Source organism: Dendrobates tinctorius, unplaced genomic scaffold, assembly GCF_039654945.1.
Source record: "Dendrobates tinctorius isolate UK_male_01 unplaced genomic scaffold, ASM3965494v1 ptg000028l, whole genome shotgun sequence".
NCBI lineage: Eukaryota > Metazoa > Chordata > Amphibia > Anura > Dendrobatidae > Dendrobates > Dendrobates tinctorius.
This window is the reverse complement of record NW_027361696.1, coordinates 56,153,230-56,171,132: the sequence shown is the minus strand read 5'-3', so window position 1 is coordinate 56,171,132 and position 17,903 is coordinate 56,153,230. Positions and strand designations below refer to the sequence as shown.

The 17,903-nt window shown below is 43.6% G+C and overlaps 1 protein-coding gene across 1 annotated transcript in view; it reads left to right on the top strand.

The window, feature by feature from the left end:
• The first annotated feature begins 3,033 nt into the window (after nt 1-3,033).
• The window catches only part of LOC141085420 (cell adhesion molecule CEACAM1-like), a 43,277-nt gene continuing 28,407 nt past the window's right edge, over nt 3,034-17,903 (top strand). Inside the window, exon 1 of the mRNA XM_073570773.1 lies at nt 3,034-3,130. Within this exon, the coding sequence (XP_073426874.1) occupies nt 3,079-3,130 (52 nt within the window). The 5' untranslated portion in view covers nt 3,034-3,078. The remainder of the gene's footprint in view (nt 3,131-17,903) is intronic.

The following is a 17,903-nucleotide window of genomic DNA, read 5'->3' as shown; positions in this document are numbered from 1 at the left end:
AGGGTATGGGCACCGTTGTGCCCTCAACGTTTGCATTTGTTTTTCTTCAGTTGTGCCTCAATTTGGCATTTGTTGCACTAAAGGTTTAAGAACTGCCGTGATCATGAACTGGGAGTGATTCACAAACTTTCTCTGTATATAGTTTGCGCCTCTTAAGGTGCTCTCTCTTGGTTTTACTTTAACCTCAACAAGGACTACCTCAGACCTGAAGTTCTGCTCCAGCACTTGCAAGAATTGTTGTTGTTTTACCGTGAAGTCTTTTACAATGTGCCTTGTGGTGTCACAAATCATCTCATTATCTTTATCCCCATCACTCTACCCCTTTTACATTGACTGCCTGAGGCCACGGACCGGGTCCCTGCTACTGTGACATCTCTCATTGAAATCAACAGGCCCGGCACAGAGTACCCCACGGCCTCTGGGGGCGAGTCATCAGTAACTTGAGTGACAGAATGAGGAGAGAATCAGAAAACCAAAGCCAAAATATCAGGGATGGTCGGGGTTAGATACCATGTAGTCAGTCAGAATGTAGTCAAACAGGCCTAGTTCCGGATACAAGATAATTACAGAGTCGGAAGAACAAACGAAGTCTATATCAGGATTCAGAATACAGACAAAATACAAAAATCCAAGCAATTTCCGGACACAATATCTAGCAGCATCAGCAAAATTCTGGGAGTTTAAGTAGGATGTGGTATTGTCCTTTTGGCACAGATAATTACACATACTGAGCTGCTGGGCAGCACCCACACCCATAACCCTATCTGAGTGGAACCACAAGTACTAAACAAAATCTTGGCTGAACAGTATACGCACTGTTCAGACACACTGACTATAATGACTCTTCTATCAAAAGTGTTACTCACTGAGTGAATACAGTAGCACCTGGTGACTGATGTAGACATCGCTGGAGCAGATGCAGGTAGAGATGTGACAGTTGTGTTATCTAATTGAGTTTGTATAACATGTCCACTTGTTACTCTTGTGCATAATATATTATCAAGGTGGCGGTTCTCTTCTTTTTAAAGCCATGGCAGTCTCCAAGATGGCACTGAGGAGGATACAACTCAAGTACCTTGTTGGCGCTAGTATTTTGTATATCTTGGCAGTCACAAGATGGAAGACACCATTAGGTTGTTCACTTTTTGGTGTTTGATAGAGATAGAGAATTTGATAAATGGAGCCAGAGTAAGTGGGTGTGCATGGTAAACTACAATGCCTGTGTAGCCCAGTTGTATGAAAAGGAGTAGCATGTCATGGTTCCACCCCTCAGAGTGTCTGGGATGCAGTTACTGACAGCTCAGCTGTCCAATCCAGTACAGGGGTGTGCTGAGCTGTCAGTGTGTTGAATGACAGCTCAACTATCCAATCTGAGACTGGGAACTGTCTCCAAGTGCTCATTATTCCAGGTGATTGCCATGCTACTTAACTGAGCTGCTTCTCCCAAACCACTGCCAGACCTACATTCAGCTTGTGAGGTTTGTTCTCCCATGCCTTGAGTTCTGTATACTTGAACTTTTGATGCCTGACTTTGGACTTAGCTGAGGTAGAGGCCGCAAGAGGGTTCCTTTTGGGCACTTTACAAAAGGAGCTTGGAATCGCCTCTTCAGATTGAATCACAGAAAACTTACTAAAGATGCAAGTCTTATGGAGACACTGTGGGGTCAGAAGTAGACACAATATCAATATAAGTTGGCTGCCTGATAAACTTAAAATGTATTTTTTCATTGGGTCATCAGGTTCTTGTGTTATACAAATTTTAAAGGATTTGTTGGGCTTTTAACATTGACGGACTATCCTTAGGATAGGTCATTAGTGTCTGATCGGTGGCGGTGCACCACCTGACATCTCTGCCTATCAACTTTTCCCGGTGTCGGACAGAGCTATATAACAACCTCTGCCAGGTACTGCACATCTGCCTTCTATTCAGATCAATATAGGGTGGATGTGAAGTTCCCGGCCGCGGCAACTAGTCTATCAACGGAGCTCTGCAGCTTTGTAACTGAGCTGTTCTACCCGCTGTCGACAACAGGAACAGCTGATCGGTGGGACTGTCAGGTGTAGTACCCCTATCGATCAGGTATTGATGACCTATTCTAAGTACAAGGCATCAATGTTAAAGTCCAGGGCAACCCCTTTAAAGATCAGGTGCCTCCCTTTGCAGTAAAGTCCCTTTTTTATGATAAATTATGACTTTCTGATTTTCTTGACCAATGCATTACCACCCTCATCCACATTTTAACAACTTAATTCTTTATCCAGGAATCACGTAGGCCAGATGATAGATCTGGCCAAATCACATTAAGTAGAGACCATAATTATATAGATCAATCCAAACTTTGAGGTGGATCCTGGAAATTAGTAGCTTTACCATTAATGCCCAAGAGAGAATGCAGACTGTGCCCTGTGAAGCAGCATTCATGTCGCAGGCATGAGTTAAAATGCTGCAAGAAACAGCAGTAGAATCAAACATCATGATTACTAGTGAGAAAAACCATGGGAAAAAAGGTTTTCACCAATTTTTTAAAAGAAAATAGGCTTACCATTAAATACTGTATAAATCATGAGTTTTTACCTTTTGTGATGTAGCCTTAAAAATGATATTAACTTTATTAGTTACTGTATATCTCAGCCAGGTGTGTTAGTTTTGCATTATTTTAGCTGATATTATTACTTCTACTTAGGCCAAATGATTAAACAACCAAAAAAATGTGTCCTTTAACTATTTTTTAATTTTGAAATTTAAAAAAATGTTTTCACATTTTATAATGAATTTAATTTCAACAGAGCCAGATAAATTCACTTGGAAAATAATTTACTTGCTTAAATTTAAGATATTTTTTAATGGCAGCAAAATGGCATGTGCTTCCAATGACATCACGATTGGTCAACTTGTGTGATAAGTCGTTTCTCATAGATATTGTATTAGTTAGTTGCAATAGTGTGAAGCTTATCACAGGAAAAAGTGAATGCAGCCAGGCTGTCAAGTTAATTATTAAACATTTTACAAGTAGTTGCCATATAAAACCTTGGATGCTGTGAAGCTCCTTACACTAGAACATCATTTTCCAACCAAAGATGAGTCTCAATCAAGTTTGCACCTTCTTGACTTTATTTTTCGCTACTTTAGGTAAGTTTGAACCTTCTACATATTACTTTAAGAGACCAAATCTTTTCTTACATGCGTCTACAGATTAACCAAAGAAACCCCATTGTCTATCAATTAGGATGACTAACTTTTCATAGACATTGGTGGTCAAAAGTGGTCAACTGGTAGGGTCTAATGTGGGAATTTATATTGATCAAATAACTCAATTTTATTCTCTGATCTTCACTTTCAAAAAGATCACTTTTATTCTCATTTTGTTGCTAAAGAGAACTTTTCTAAAGGAACACATTTTTCAGAAGACCACTGTCCATCTAGGTTGGATTTTCCAGCCATCCATATGATAATTGGCCAAGTTGGGTTTTTTTTGGCTGATCCTGTGTTTTCATTCTTGCTAATCATATGTGTTAGGCGTCGGATTCCGGACACTGCACAGCGGGAATCCAGAGCCAGACATCCAGCGGTCTCCCATTCTCCTCCGACCGCTCCAGGTGCTGCTCAGCAATCACGGCAAGCCTGGCGTGCTACTCAGACTTGCTCTGACAGACGGGATGTTGCTGCCACCTCTGGTGCAGCAATGGTAGCGCATCCTGTTCTGCAGGGAACCGCTCCAGAGGCTAAGTCCTCATGCCGTGCTACTGGGCATGCCCGCAAGGTGACCTCTCACTGGAGAGCAGGGGTCACATGCTCCGGTCCTGCGTCGGATCTGATTGGTCCTTTCCAGGGTACTGGAAGGTCCCGGAAGCGCATGGCTATAAAAAGCCCGCATGGCGGCTCGGCCATGCGCTAGTGTAGCATATTATGCTGTGTGTGTATGGTGATGGATGCATGGACTGGTGACTGACTTATTATGAAACCCCTTCCCTTGGATAATACGATTGGTGACTGTGTGTTGGGTTAGTCAGCTCCAGGTTGTGGCAAGCTACATGCCATTGTGCGATCCACGCCTACACTAGCGTCCGTCGGTGCCCGGTTCTCTGCGCCGACGCTTGCGGCTTTAGCTGCCGCTGCGCTGCAATACCAGCAGCTATTGGTGTTCGCGGCTGCGACGCCACACGCCGGCTCCTGTGACGTTAACAGGGCCAGCGCCTTTGCATATATTTTTGCCAAGCGACTCTGTGTCTGAACAGAGCCGCTCCTAGCGTTCGGGTGACGTTAACCCGTGCACACTACGGCACCTTCTGGTGCATCTGCCATTGTCCAGCAGCGGTCTAGTCACCTACCGCACGGTGGACCCCGGGCGGCGAATGCACCTCCTATTATTTATATTTGGTGCGTTCCGCCGTCCCTAACAATATGTTTGATATTAGAGCATCAAAGATTATAGCTTTCGGCCATACAGCTATTCATCCAACAGCTATATATAATCTTACCATAAAGGCTACAATAGTGCTAGTTGACCTGTGGTCTTCAGTAAAGTCTCGACTTTACAAGTAATATGTTTTCAGTAGATGCAATTACTTCTGGTTCAAAACTCCCTAGTAATTTTAAAGGGGATTTCCAACTTTCAACTCTGGCATATCCAAATATAGCTTGCTCTACAGCTTCTCTAACTCCCATAGAGTATAATTCAATGGAGAAAGGTGAACATTCAATACCACCCCACCATGGACACATCACTATGTAGGCCACCTTGGACCATCAATTTTTGTAATAGATGCAGTCCTATTCGAAAAGTTGAAACTCTGACACTTATAAAAAAAAAACTCTGCCTAAGTTAGGAAAAACCCTTTCAGCTGTCTTGGGTAAATTTTATGAGAAGACAAACAATTTACCAAGTTTTATGGCCTACAATTCACTGCTGCTGATGGAAATGCACTCTGTCCTATCAGGGCAGCAAAGCACAAAAAGCCATCTGCTCATATACTTCACTTTATACCGTATTTACAGAAGATAAAGCAAATTGCCTTTAAAAATATCTAGGACGCTGTGACCAAAGGACAATTAAAGGGACCTAATTAGTTTTTTGCCATCCTGTCAAAAACACTTTTTTATATTTTTCTATCAACCAATTGATTAGCATTCAAATCAATTTATGAGAGTTTACCAGAAAAAGTTTGGAACGATGTTGCCCACTTTTGAATATCTAATAAAAAGAAAACAACAAAGCACCATTGCTCCAATGCGGGTGAAAACTTCCAGATCCATAGGCAATCAGATCCCAAAATGCAAGTAGCAAAATTGGGGGCAGCACATCCTTCAATAAAGCTTAGAATGATATTTATTCCTTGGCCAAGATATGCGACACATCAGCTCTAACTTTGAGCCAAAACGTTGCATTCCTTGGGCAACAAAAAAAAATTCCTATCTAAGTTTTATTGAAAGTCGCCTCTGTAAAACTTGGGGCTTATTGTTTTTGCTACTTTGCTATCTATCTCTCTTCTTTTTTCTATCTTTCTTCTTTCTTCATCTCTCCCTTTTGTTTTCTTTTTTCTTTCTCTCTCTCGCTCTCTTTTTAACTTTCCTTTTTCCCTTTCTTACGTTTTCTCTTTCTCTTTTTCTTCCTTTCTCTCTCTTTCTTTTCTTTTTCTTTCTATATTCTTTTATTGCTTCCATTTTCCCTTTCTTTATCTCTATCTTTCTTTTTCCCTCACAATCTTCCTCTTTCTTTCCCTTCCTTTCTTCCTTCCTTCCTGCCTTCCTTCCTTTATTCTTTCTTTCTCTCTCTCCTTTTTCTCCTTTCTGTCTTTTTCTTTCATTCTTGTTTCTCTTCTTTCCTGCATTCCTCCTTCTTTCTTTATCTTCTTTCTTTCCTTCCTTTCTTCCTCTCTTGCTTTCTTCCTTCTGTCCTTCCTTCCCTCACTTCCCTCCTTCCCTCCCTCCTCTTTCTTTAACTCCTTTCTTTCCTTCCTATTTCTTTCTTTTCTCCTCCCTTACTTCTGTTCATCCTCCCCTCCATCCTTCTATTCTTCCTTCCTTTCTCCCTCCCTCCTTCTTTCTTTCTTCCTATATTACACCTTTTTCATCTTTTTGCAGAATTATGTTTGAGATGTTCCCATTTTGCATATCTTGCAGTCTATATCACTTCCATTTTCACAGAGCACATGCATCCACATACAGTATAATTAAAGAGAACCTGTAAGCAGGATTTTGCTAAGTAAACTACAGACAGTGTCTGGTTGGCGCTGTTATACTGATTAAAATGATAACTGGGGTGAAGAAATCTGTCTTGTGGTTCTTGTGTAATCAGAGTTAGAAGATTTAAGTTAATGAGATGTCTGTGCTTTGGGGCAGGACTGTAGGCAAAGTCTTATCTTTCTGCTCTAAGCTAGAGAAACCAAGGAGAGACTTGCCTACAGGCAACGCCAAAGCAGAAACATGTTCCTCATCATAGAGAGACCCAGAGAGAGAGAAAGAAATAGATACTCAGAGACAGGGAGAGACAGACAGACAGACAAAGATGCTCTGGCGGAGGCAGAGTCTCTGGAGGGGGCTATGTACATATCAGGGGTTGATTTATAAGATAGAGAGAGTCTCTCTGTCTCTCTCTTTCTCTCTCTTTGTCTGTCCCTATGATGAAGAACATGCTCTTGCTTTGGGGAGGCCTGTGAGCGGGTCTTTTCTTGGTGTTCTGGCCTAGAGCATCAAGAAAAGGCCTGGCACAAAGAACAAGCATATCATTAAATGAAAACTTCACACAAACATTACAAAAGAACACAAAACAGATTTCTTCATCCTGGGTATCATTTTAATCACTGTAACAGTGCCAATCTGGCAATGGCTGTAGTTTAATTAGCAAAATGCTGCTGACAGGTTCACTTTAAGTGGTTACTGCCTGCCAATGCTTCGCAGACTTGTATTAAAGGAGGTTTTTTCAGATGTATGAAAAGGTCTTTAGATGTGTTTAAAGAAAAATCTATACAACATACTAATATAATTGAATTAAGATAGGTGTCCCGATCTCAAGATTTTAGGTTCGGTGAAGGGGCCTTGCAGCTCCATTTCTGGCTTGGAATTTTTGTGTCTGCTCATCGTGGATCATGGATGTGTGTAAAGCCCCCTTCACACAGCGCTCTTCTCCCATCTCAATGGTCAAGTGTAGGGATGAGCGACTTTTCCTTTTTTCGAGTCGAGTCGGGTTTCATGAAACCCGACTTTCATAAAAGTCGAGTCGAACGAAATCGGCTGATTTTAGGGAAAAGTCGGAGGTCCGACTGAAACACGAAACCCAATGCAAGTCAATAGGGAAGCAAAGTCGGCAGGGAGTGGAGGACAGTAAACACACCTACAGTGCCCATTTCAATGCCAACAACATCAATTCTTATTACTTAAGCTTGGCAACCTTAATTTACTTTATAATAATAGTTACACATTGAAAAATGGGGGTCATTTTGCTCAAGTTGTGGGGGGTAGGGCTGGCGGCAGGTTTTCGTGTGCCCTGGGCCAAAGAGTGTTAGTGCGCCCTTTTAACACATACCACAATTCATAATGCTCCGATACGGCACAGAAATATAGGTATATATATTTTAAATTCTACAATAGCTCAAAAAGCGGACAGTATATTACTCCATTCAGTATTATGGCCACCACCTAGTGCACCATACAGAATAATGAGCCCCATATATTTCTCCATACAGAATAATTGGTCCCATATAATGTTCCATACAGTATATGATGAGCTCCACATAATGCTACAGTATATATTGGTCCCCATGGATGATGCTCCAGTGTGTTATGGGCCCAAATTATGCTCCATATATAATGGGCCCCATTTCTAATGCTCCAGTGTATAATGGACCCCGTAAATGCTGCTCCAGTGTCTGATGTCCCCCATTTGGAATGCTCCAGTATATGTTGGTCCCCATGGATGATACTCCAGTGTGTTATGGGCCCAAATTATGCTCCATATATAATGGGCGCCATTTCTTATGATCCAGTGTATAATGGGCCCTGAAAATGCTGCTCCAGTGACTAATGTCCCCCATTTGGAATGCTCCAGTATATGATGGGCCAAATAGATGATGCTCCAGTGTATGATGGGCCCCATATATCATTCTCCTGTGTATATTGCGCTCTAAAAAATGCTCCCAACATTTAAAAAAATTAAATACCTCTCCTCGCTGGGCACTGCTCTACTTTGGACTCCTCAGCATTGGCATTTTAAAGCTCTCTGCACTTGTACTGTTTTGGTAGAGGGCATACAGACGTGATGTCATCGCGCTCTCTAACCTGAATGTCACTGTCAGGAAAGGCGGAAGATGTCACGGCGGTGGAGCAGGGAGAGGTAAGTTTTGCAAGTGCTGTGGCCCTGAGCAAGCATGGGGGGCCCACTCATGGGCGACGGCACTGGCACAGGGCTCCTCATAGTACAACGGTATGTCTGACGGTGAGTGGGCCCTCCCACCGGCAGAGACACTTTTGCTTACTATGAGGGGCCCTGTGCCACTGCCGTCGCTCACTAGTAGGACCCCCCTCACCTGCTCAGCGAACCGGCACTTTCATCTGCACCTTCCTCTGTGTCACCGTGTATGGTGGTATAGTATGCGGGAAGGGGCACCTGAGTTTCATCAGTGTCACATTCTGGCTCTGTAGAGTGCGAGGGGAATGTAGTGCTGTGGGTCAATGTACCAGCAGAATCATCTAGCAGTGGCTGTGCATCAGTGCACTCCATCTCCAATTCATGTTGGTCTGGGGAATTCAGAATTTCACTTGATAACACAAGCATGGCCTGTGAAAACAGCTCCATGGAGTAATCTGAAGTGTGGGCTGCCGCATCCTTCACTTTTAGTGGGGGTGAAGGAGACAAGGAAATGGGTGGTTCTTGACCAGAAGCCTGCACTGACGACTCCGTGCTTGCATTTTTTTAAACTTCAGAAGAGGAGGCGATAGAGCTGGAGGCTTTTTCGGCAATGTAAGGCAAAACCAGTTCCTGATGCTCCGCCTTTAAAAGCAGTTTACCTACTCCCAGAAAAGGGAGCCTTAAAGGCCTTCTTGTGCCAGCTGATGACGCAGGCTCAACACCTCCAGCCTTATCTGCTATTGTGCTTTTGGCACTACCAGCAGATGCACGTCCGCGGCCTCTTCCACCATACGTAATAATTTTTTGTGAAAATGGACTCAAAATACCAGCAGATATATGGTACTTTTTCAGAAGCGGACAGCTCTATACAGTCTAGGGATAATTGTAAATCTCTGTATATATTTCATGAGTCAGACACAGATGGTCACAGGCTGAGTATGGATTAGACAATAATATAAAAATTTGCAAAAGGGTACAGTATCACTAGATACAAGGTATATATAGTATAGTTTAAACATACTGAATCTCCGTATACATTTCAGGAGGCAAACACAGATGCTCTCAGGCTCAGTATGGATCCAACAACAATATAGAAAGTTGAGAAAGGGTACTATGGCGCCCCTGAGGGTACGGTCGCCACAGAGGTACTGCACCTCATCCAAAGGTGTGGTATCCCACCCTCAGGTAAGGAGCGATCACCACTCAGGACTCCTAACCCTGCACTGAACACACACACTAGTTAGTCACTGCTTTCTGGGTGTACCCGGCGGGAGGATGACCTCATCCCAGACTTACTAGGAAAGGGTGTTGGGGGTTAGTGTGGAAGGTAGGTACAGTGGGAGGAGCTTAGGTAGTGGAGTGATTGTGGGCATCCAATCAGAGAGAACAAGCTGACAGTTGATGGGTGGAGCTAGTCTGAGGTAAATGGATCTTTCTAGAGAGTTGTCAGTCACTGACAGGACAGAGTAAGAGCAGGATGGCTGTGAGAGGGCGGAGGGTCAGAGAAGAGAGAAAAATCTTGTCCAAGCTCCTAGACTGGAAGGAAGTGGTCCTTGGGGCACGGGAAGTGGAATAAGCCACCTGTGAAGCCCGTTTCCGGAGAAGGAAGGACCAGGCCTCATTGGGGAAGGTGGCTCCTGAAGGTAGTGGAGAAATACAGGGCTCACCTAGAAAGACGGAGGCTGAGGTAACTTTAAATGCCTCAGTCGCAGCTGTATTCAATACTCAAAAAGGCAGCAGTTGGAATAAAGGACCCCGGAGCCTGACTCACGTCGCCCAGTGTGATCCGTGGCTGCCGACTTGGGACACTGTTTGCGGAGGCACACAGCAGGAAGGAAGGGAGAGATCAGCGCAGAGACACGGCCTAGAAAGATACACAAGGAGGAGTCTTGAACAGGTGTTCCTGATCTACCTTGGAGTTTGCCGGACCCCTCCCTCGGATGACACAGTACCAATTGGGTCATCTGGTGCACAAAACTTTTGAGTAAAAACTCAGAAAATGCACCCAAGTGTGTCCTTCGTGTCTTTTCCAACTCGCCCGCTACACACTCTACACTCACCATCACCGTCAACGGCTCACAAACACCATCTCAACTGCCCTGGGATACAGCTCTGCCCGTGGAGAGCTTCATCATCTTGGCTGCATTAATACCGGCCCAAAGGATCTGCATTGCAACGTCGGCTACCCTAGCCGAGTACCACGGGTGGGGTCATGATCCACTTTTTCCAAGTTAATTATCATACCATCTTCCCCCTCATCTGAACTGTCATCTACTTTATTGGACATCCAGGGCCACGGACCGGGTCCCAATCACCACCGTGACATGCTTCCCCCTTAAAAGAGCCTGAAAGGCCCGGCACTGAGTAACCCCCGGCCCTGCGTGGTGCTTCATTTTAACACCAGATAACAGGGATATATTGTATAGTTTCAACATTATAAATCTACGTATATATTTGAGGAGGCAGACACAGACGCTGTCATGGCCAGTATGGATTCGACAACAATCTAAAAAGTAGAAAAAGGGTACAGTATCACCATATACAAGGTATATATAGTATAGTTTCAACATTCAAAATCTCCGTATTTATTTCAGGAGGCAGACACAGACGCTCTAAGGCCCAGTATGGATTACACAACAATATAAAAAGCAGTAAAAGGGGAATGGATCTCAAGCGTACTGCTGTATACAGTGTTGTGGGCATTTGGCGATCTACATATATATTTCAAGAGTAACACACAGCCTCTCACAGGCTCAGTATGAATCACACCATAATATAAAAAGAAGATCTGCAAGAAATAATCACACGTGGGCCAATGTTCCAGGTGTCAATGATGCACTTTGAGTGGTGGGTGGAGGATGAATTTCGGGCACAAAGGGTACTGGATCAACAGATAAAAGGTATATATAGTATACTTAAAATACACAAAAATCTCTGTATGTATTTCAGGAGGCAGACACATATGTTCATACACTGAGTATGGATTTGACAATAATGTAACAAGTTGAAAAAGGGTACAGTATGACCAGATCCAAGGTATATATAGTATAGTTTAAACATTCAAAAGCTCCATAAACATTTCATGAGGCAGACACAAACGCTCTCAGTCCCAGTATGCATTAGCCAAGAATATAAAAAGTATATGAAGGTTACTGTATCACCAGATACAAGGTACATATAGTATTGTTTAAACATTGTAAATCTCCCTATTTATTTGTGGAGGCAGATACAGACGCTCCCAGGGTCAGTATGGATTACACAATATAAAAAGCAGTAAAAGGGTAATGGATCAGAAGCGTACAGCTGTATACAGTGTAGGGGGCATTGTAAATTTCAGTATATATTTCCAGAGTCAGAAACAGACTCTCACTGGCTCAGTATGAATTACACCCGAATATAAACATGAGAAAAAAGGGAAATGTATTCAAAACGTACACCAGTATACAGTGTTGGAGTACTTTGAAATCTTCGTTTATATTTCAGTGTCAGTCAGCCAGTCCAGACTCTCCCCTAGAGGGAGGAAGATGGATAAAAGTATAGACGTAAAGTCAAGTGATTTTAGATGTTTTTGAATTTGTAATCACGGGAAAACCTCCCGGGAGAATCTGCAGAGGCAATGCTGACCCTCAATAACTTTAACTGTGGATACAGCTAAAACGCAAATTAGTGAAGAAAGGGTTGCTGTATCGTAGTAGCGTCGATCCCATCACCGTAACTCGCCTCCATCAAATTGTGATCACAGGGAGAGCTGTATACATGGTCCTCACTGCCTATCATGATCTGTCTGGTCACTTTGGAGTGCAAAACACACAAGCCACAGGTCGTAGGGGATTCTATTGGATTGGCATGAGAGGAGACATTGAAAAATGGTGGCAGGAATGTCACACGTCTGTAACTATGAAAAATGTAAAAGGTGATCATAAACCACCACTGCATCTCATTGGGAGTTGACGTCCATTACAAATGTTAGCCATTGGTAATCTGAAGGTAGAGGCCAGCAGGACAGGACATAGCTACATCTTAACCATCATCGAGCAGTACACCAAATTAGTATGTACAGGGCAACAGCACTTGCCCGGGTGCGGCAGGTGTTGACCCCGGTGCCTGGGGTGGCGGGGCAGCCCATTTAGGGTAGTTTAAAAAATGGCAGATGTTGATGTGTAGACTGGACTTTCAGCTGCTGCAAATGGAGGAATTGGAGAAGTCAGAGGAAGAGGAGGACAAAAGCGAGCCTTTTTTCTGGCAACCTATGTGTTATCAGGGGAGGGTGGGACAAAATCTTTGGAAACCCATGTGTTGTGAATTCGCTTTCTGGCCTACCTCTGGTTACTAGTGAAGGTAGTGGAGCTGGTTATATTGACAGAGGGGTCGCGAGTTCTCTTTCCGGGCTCCCTCTGGTGGTTACTGGAGGTAATGGAGCTGATCTAATTAACAGAGGCCTGCCACCTGATAATGAGGAGGATGACTGGAGATCTGGAGTTTCTGACTGGATTTAAGACAGACGACTCCCTCTATCCCTGCTGGTGATTTTTCCTGCCTCCTGAGGTCTTTGTTTCCAGCTCAGTCCCTGCATGCTCAGCTAAGTGTTGTTTTGCTATTGTTCACATTTGATTTGGTTTTGTCTATTTCAGTTTTTTGTGTTCAGCCAGCTCCCGCTGGGGTTGTGCTGAATTTCCATCCTTATGTTACTGCTTGTGCCAGTTTGTTTTTGTCCCTTATTAGATTGGCCTTTTTTTGCTCTGCTTTCAGAATATACCAGAGTGCTGATATAGTGGGCAAAGTCTAGTGACTTCAGTATTTTTCTATCAGACATGTTGGGCATTTTTTGCAGGGTTTTTTGCGTGATTGCAGACAGAGTCTTTCCTTTCCTGTCCTGTCTAGTTAGTGTGGGCCCCATCGTTTGCTCAGTATATTTTCCTTTCTGCGTTTGTGCTTTCATCTTGTCTCACCGACAATATATGTTTGGGGGCTATCTATTCCTTTGGGGTCTGCTCTGGGGCAGTTTAGATTTCCCCTTTCTTGCTTTAGGCTTATTTAGTTCTCCGGCTGTGTCGAGGCGTCTAGGATCATCATAGGTACACTCCATGGCTACTGCTAGTTGTGTGGATAGGATCAGGGGTCTGCAATCCGCTTAGTTACCAACCTCTCTGGTTTTCTGTGGATTAGCTTGGTTTTGCATTCCTCCTTGGTCACCCAATCATAACAGAATCACCAGCCTAAACCACAGATTCTAGGGTACTCAAAAGCAGGAGAGAATTGAAAAAAAAAAATGTCAGAATTTTTTTATATATTTTTTGCTCTTTTTCTCTGGGGCCGTAGGAGGATTTTTTTTTCTTTAATGGAGATTAAGCAATTGTCTCATCATGTTGAGCAGCTCGCTGCTGAAGTGTGGGGAATTTCCGTCTACTGTATTTCACTCAGTCATCTGCTGTTGAACCAAGAGTCCCTACTCCTGAAGTGTTTTCTGGGGATCGGTCTAAATTTTTGAATTTTAAGAATAATTGTCAACTATTTCTTGCCTTGAAGCCTAACTCACCGGGGAGCTCTGTGCAGCAGGTTAAAATTGTCATCTCCTTGCTGCACGGCGATCCCCAGGATTGGGCTTTTTCTCTGACACCTGGAGACCCTATTCTGACTAATGTGGACGCATTTTTTCAAGCCTTGGGGTTGTTGCATGATGAACCTAATGCTATTGAACAAGCTGAGAAAACCCTATTGGCATTGAACCAGGATCAGGATTCTGCAGAGTTATACTGTCAAAAATTCCGAAAATGGGTGGTCCTTACTACATGGAATGACGGTGCCTTAGCAGTGCTCTTTCGGAAGGGTTTGGCAGAAACCGTAAAAGTTGTTATGGTGGGATTTCCTGTTCCCTCTGGTCTTGATGATTCTATGTTGTTAGCCATTCAAGTTGATCAGCGTTTACGTGAGCGTAAAACTACACGAGAGGCGTTGCCGCCTTTTGAATGAACGTCTGAATCCATGCAATGTGATGGGATTTTGTCTAGGGCGCAACGTCTGGAATTTAGAATGTGTAATAAGCTGTGTTTTTTCTGTGGAGACGCCTCTCATACTATTTCTGTCTGCCCTAAACGAGAAAAACGTTTTGTGCACACATTTGCTGTGGGCAGTGTACAACCTAAGTTCCTTTTGGCAATTACTCTGATCTGCTCCTTGACTACATTTTCTGCTAAGGCTTTTGCTGATTCAGGAGCAGCTTTGAATCTGATGGATTTAGACTTTGCTAAACGTTGTGGTTTTGCCATGATACCCCTGTGGACTCCTATCCCTTTGAGGGGTATTGATGCTACTCCTTTAGCAGAGAATAAACCCCAGTTTTGGATCCAGGTGATAATGCGGGTCGCCCCGGACAACCAAGAAAATTGTAAATTTTTGGTGTTGCACAATTTGCATGATACTATTGTTCTGGGTTTTCCCTGATTGCAAACTTATAATCCTGTTTTGGATTGGAAATCTGTGTCTGTGGTGAGTTGGGGTTGTCAGTGTGTTCTTAGTAACACTCCTGTTTTATCCACCTCTCCCCAGTCTCATGATATTCCTGATAATTTGGCTGATTTTTCTGATGTATTTAGTGAGAGTAAGCCTGCGTGTTTGCCTCCTCATAGGAGTTATGACTGTGCAATTGAGTTAATGCCCGGGTGTATATTTCCCAAAGGTTGGCTTTTCAACTTATCGGTACCTGAACATGATGCTATGCGATCTTATATCAAGGAGTCGTTGAAGAAGGGTCATATTTGTCCATCCTCTTCACCTTTAGGTGCTGGGTTTTTTTTGTGGCCAAGAAAGATGGTTCATTAAGGCCTTGTATTGACTATCATTCCCTTAACAAAATCACTGTTAAATATCAGTACCCGTTACCCTTGATTTCTGATTTATTTTCCAGAGTTAAAAGTGCCTGCTGGTTTACCAAGCTTGACCTCAGGGGGGCGTATAATCTTATTCGCTTCAAGCACGGGGATGAATGGAAGATGGCGTTTAATACTCCGGAGGGACATTTTGAGTACCTGGTGATGTCTTTTGGGCTCACTAATGCCCCTTCTGTCTTCCAATCTTTTATGAACGATATTTTCCGGGACTTTGTGGATAAGTTTTTGATCATTTATCTGGATGATATTTTGATCTTTTCCAGTGATTGGGATTCTCATGTGGAACATGTCCGGACTGTGTTCCGGATTTTGAGGGAAAATTCCCTGTATGTTAAGGGATCGACGTGCCTCTTTGTGAAGAAAGGGTTGCTGTATCGTAGTAGCGTCGATCCCATCACCGTAACTCGCCTCCATCAAATTGTGATCACAGGGAGAGCTGTATACATGGTCCTCACTGCCTATCATGATCTGTCTGGTCACTTTGGAGTGCAAAACACACAAGCCACAGGTCGTAGGGGATTCTATTGGATTGGCATGAGAGGAGACATTGAAAAATGGTGGCAGGAATGTCACACGTCTGTAACTATGAAAAATGTAAAAGGTGATCATAAACCACCACTGCATCCCATTGGGAGTTGACGTCCATTACAAATGTTAGCCATTGGTAATCTGAAGGTAGAGGCCAGCAGGACAGGACATAGCTACATCTTAACCATCATCGAGCAGTACACCAAATTAGTATGTACAGGGCAACAGCACTTGCCCGGGTGCGGCAGGTGTTGACCCCGGTGCCTGGGGTGGCGGGGCAGCCCATTTAGGGTAGTTTAAAAAATGGCAGATGTTGATGTGTAGACTGGACTTTCAGCTGCTGCAAATGGAGGAATTGGAGAAGTCAGAGGAAGAGGAGGACAAAAGCGAGCCTTTTTTCTGGCAACCTATGTGTTATCAGGGGAGGGTGGGACAAAATCTTTGGAAACCCATGTGTTGTGAATTCGCTTTCTGGCCTACCTCTGGTTACTAGTGAAGGTAGTGGAGCTGGTTATATTGACAGAGGGGTCGCGAGTTCTCTTTCCGGGCTCCCTCTGGTGGTTACTGGAGGTAATGGAGCTGATCTAATTAACAGAGGCCTGCCACCTGATAATGAGGAGGATGACTGGAGATCTGGAGTTTCTGACTGGATTTAAGACAGACGACTCCCTCTATCCCTGCTGGTGATTTTTCCTGCCTCCTGAGGTCTTTGTTTCCAGCTCAGTCCCTGCATGCTCAGCTAAGTGTTGTTTTGCTATTGTTCACATTTGATTTGGTTTTGTCTATTTCAGTTTTTTGTGTTCAGCCAGCTCCCGCTGGGGTTGTGCTGAATTTCCATCCTTATGTTACTGCTTGTGCCAGTTTGTTTTTGTCCCTTATTAGATTGGCCTTTTTTTGCTCTGCTTTCAGAATATACCAGAGTGCTGATATAGTGGGCAAAGTCTAGTGACTTCAGTATTTTTCTATCAGACGTGTTGGGCATTTTTTGCAGGGTTTTTTGCGTGATTGCAGACAGAGTCTTTCCTTTCCTGTCCTGTCTAGTTAGTGTGGGCCCCATCGTTTGCTCAGTATATTTTCCTTTCTGCGTTTGTGCTTTCATCTTGTCTCACCGACAATATATGTTTGGGGGCTATCTATTCCTTTGGGGTCTGCTCTGGGGCAGTTTAGATTTCCCCTTTCTTGCTTTAGGCTTATTTAGTTCTCCGGCTGTGTCGAGGCGTCTAGGATCATCATAGGTACACTCCATGGCTACTGCTAGTTGTGTGGATAGGATCAGGGGTCTGCAATCCGCTTAGTTACCAACCTCTCTGGTTTTCTGTGGATTAGCTTGGTTTTGCATTCCTCCTTGGTCACCCAATCATAACAGAATCACCAGCCTAAACCACAGATTCTAGGGTACTCAAAAGCAGGAGAGAATTGAAAAAAAAAAATGTCAGAATTTTTTTATATTTTTTTGCTCTTTTTCTCTGGGGCCGTAGGAGGATTTTTTTTTCTTTAATGGAGATTAAGCAATTGTCTCATCATGTTGAGCAGCTCGCTGCTGAAGTGTGGGGAATTTCCGTCTACTGTATTTCACTCAGTCATCTGCTGTTGAACCAAGAGTCCCTACTCCTGAAGTGTTTTCTGGGGATCGGTCTAAATTTTTGAATTTTAAGAATAATTGTCAACTATTTCTTGCCTTGAAGCCTAACTCACCGGGGAGCTCTGTGCAGCAGGTTAAAATTGTCATCTCCTTGCTGCACGGCGATCCCCAGGATTGGGCTTTTTCTCTGACACCTGGAGACCCTATTCTGACTAATGTGGACGCATTTTTTCAAGCCTTGGGGTTGTTGCATGATGAACCTAATGCTATTGAACAAGCTGAGAAAACCCTATTGGCATTGAACCAGGATCAGGATTCTGCAGAGTTATACTGTCAAAAATTCCGAAAATGGGTGGTCCTTACTACATGGAATGACGGTGCCTTAGCAGTGCTCTTTCGGAAGGGTTTGGCAGAAACCGTAAAAGTTGTTATGGTGGGATTTCCTGTTCCCTCTGGTCTTGATGATTCTATGTTGTTAGCCATTCAAGTTGATCAGCGTTTACGTGAGCGTAAAACTACACGAGAGGCGTTGCCGCCTTTTGAATGAACGTCTGAATCCAT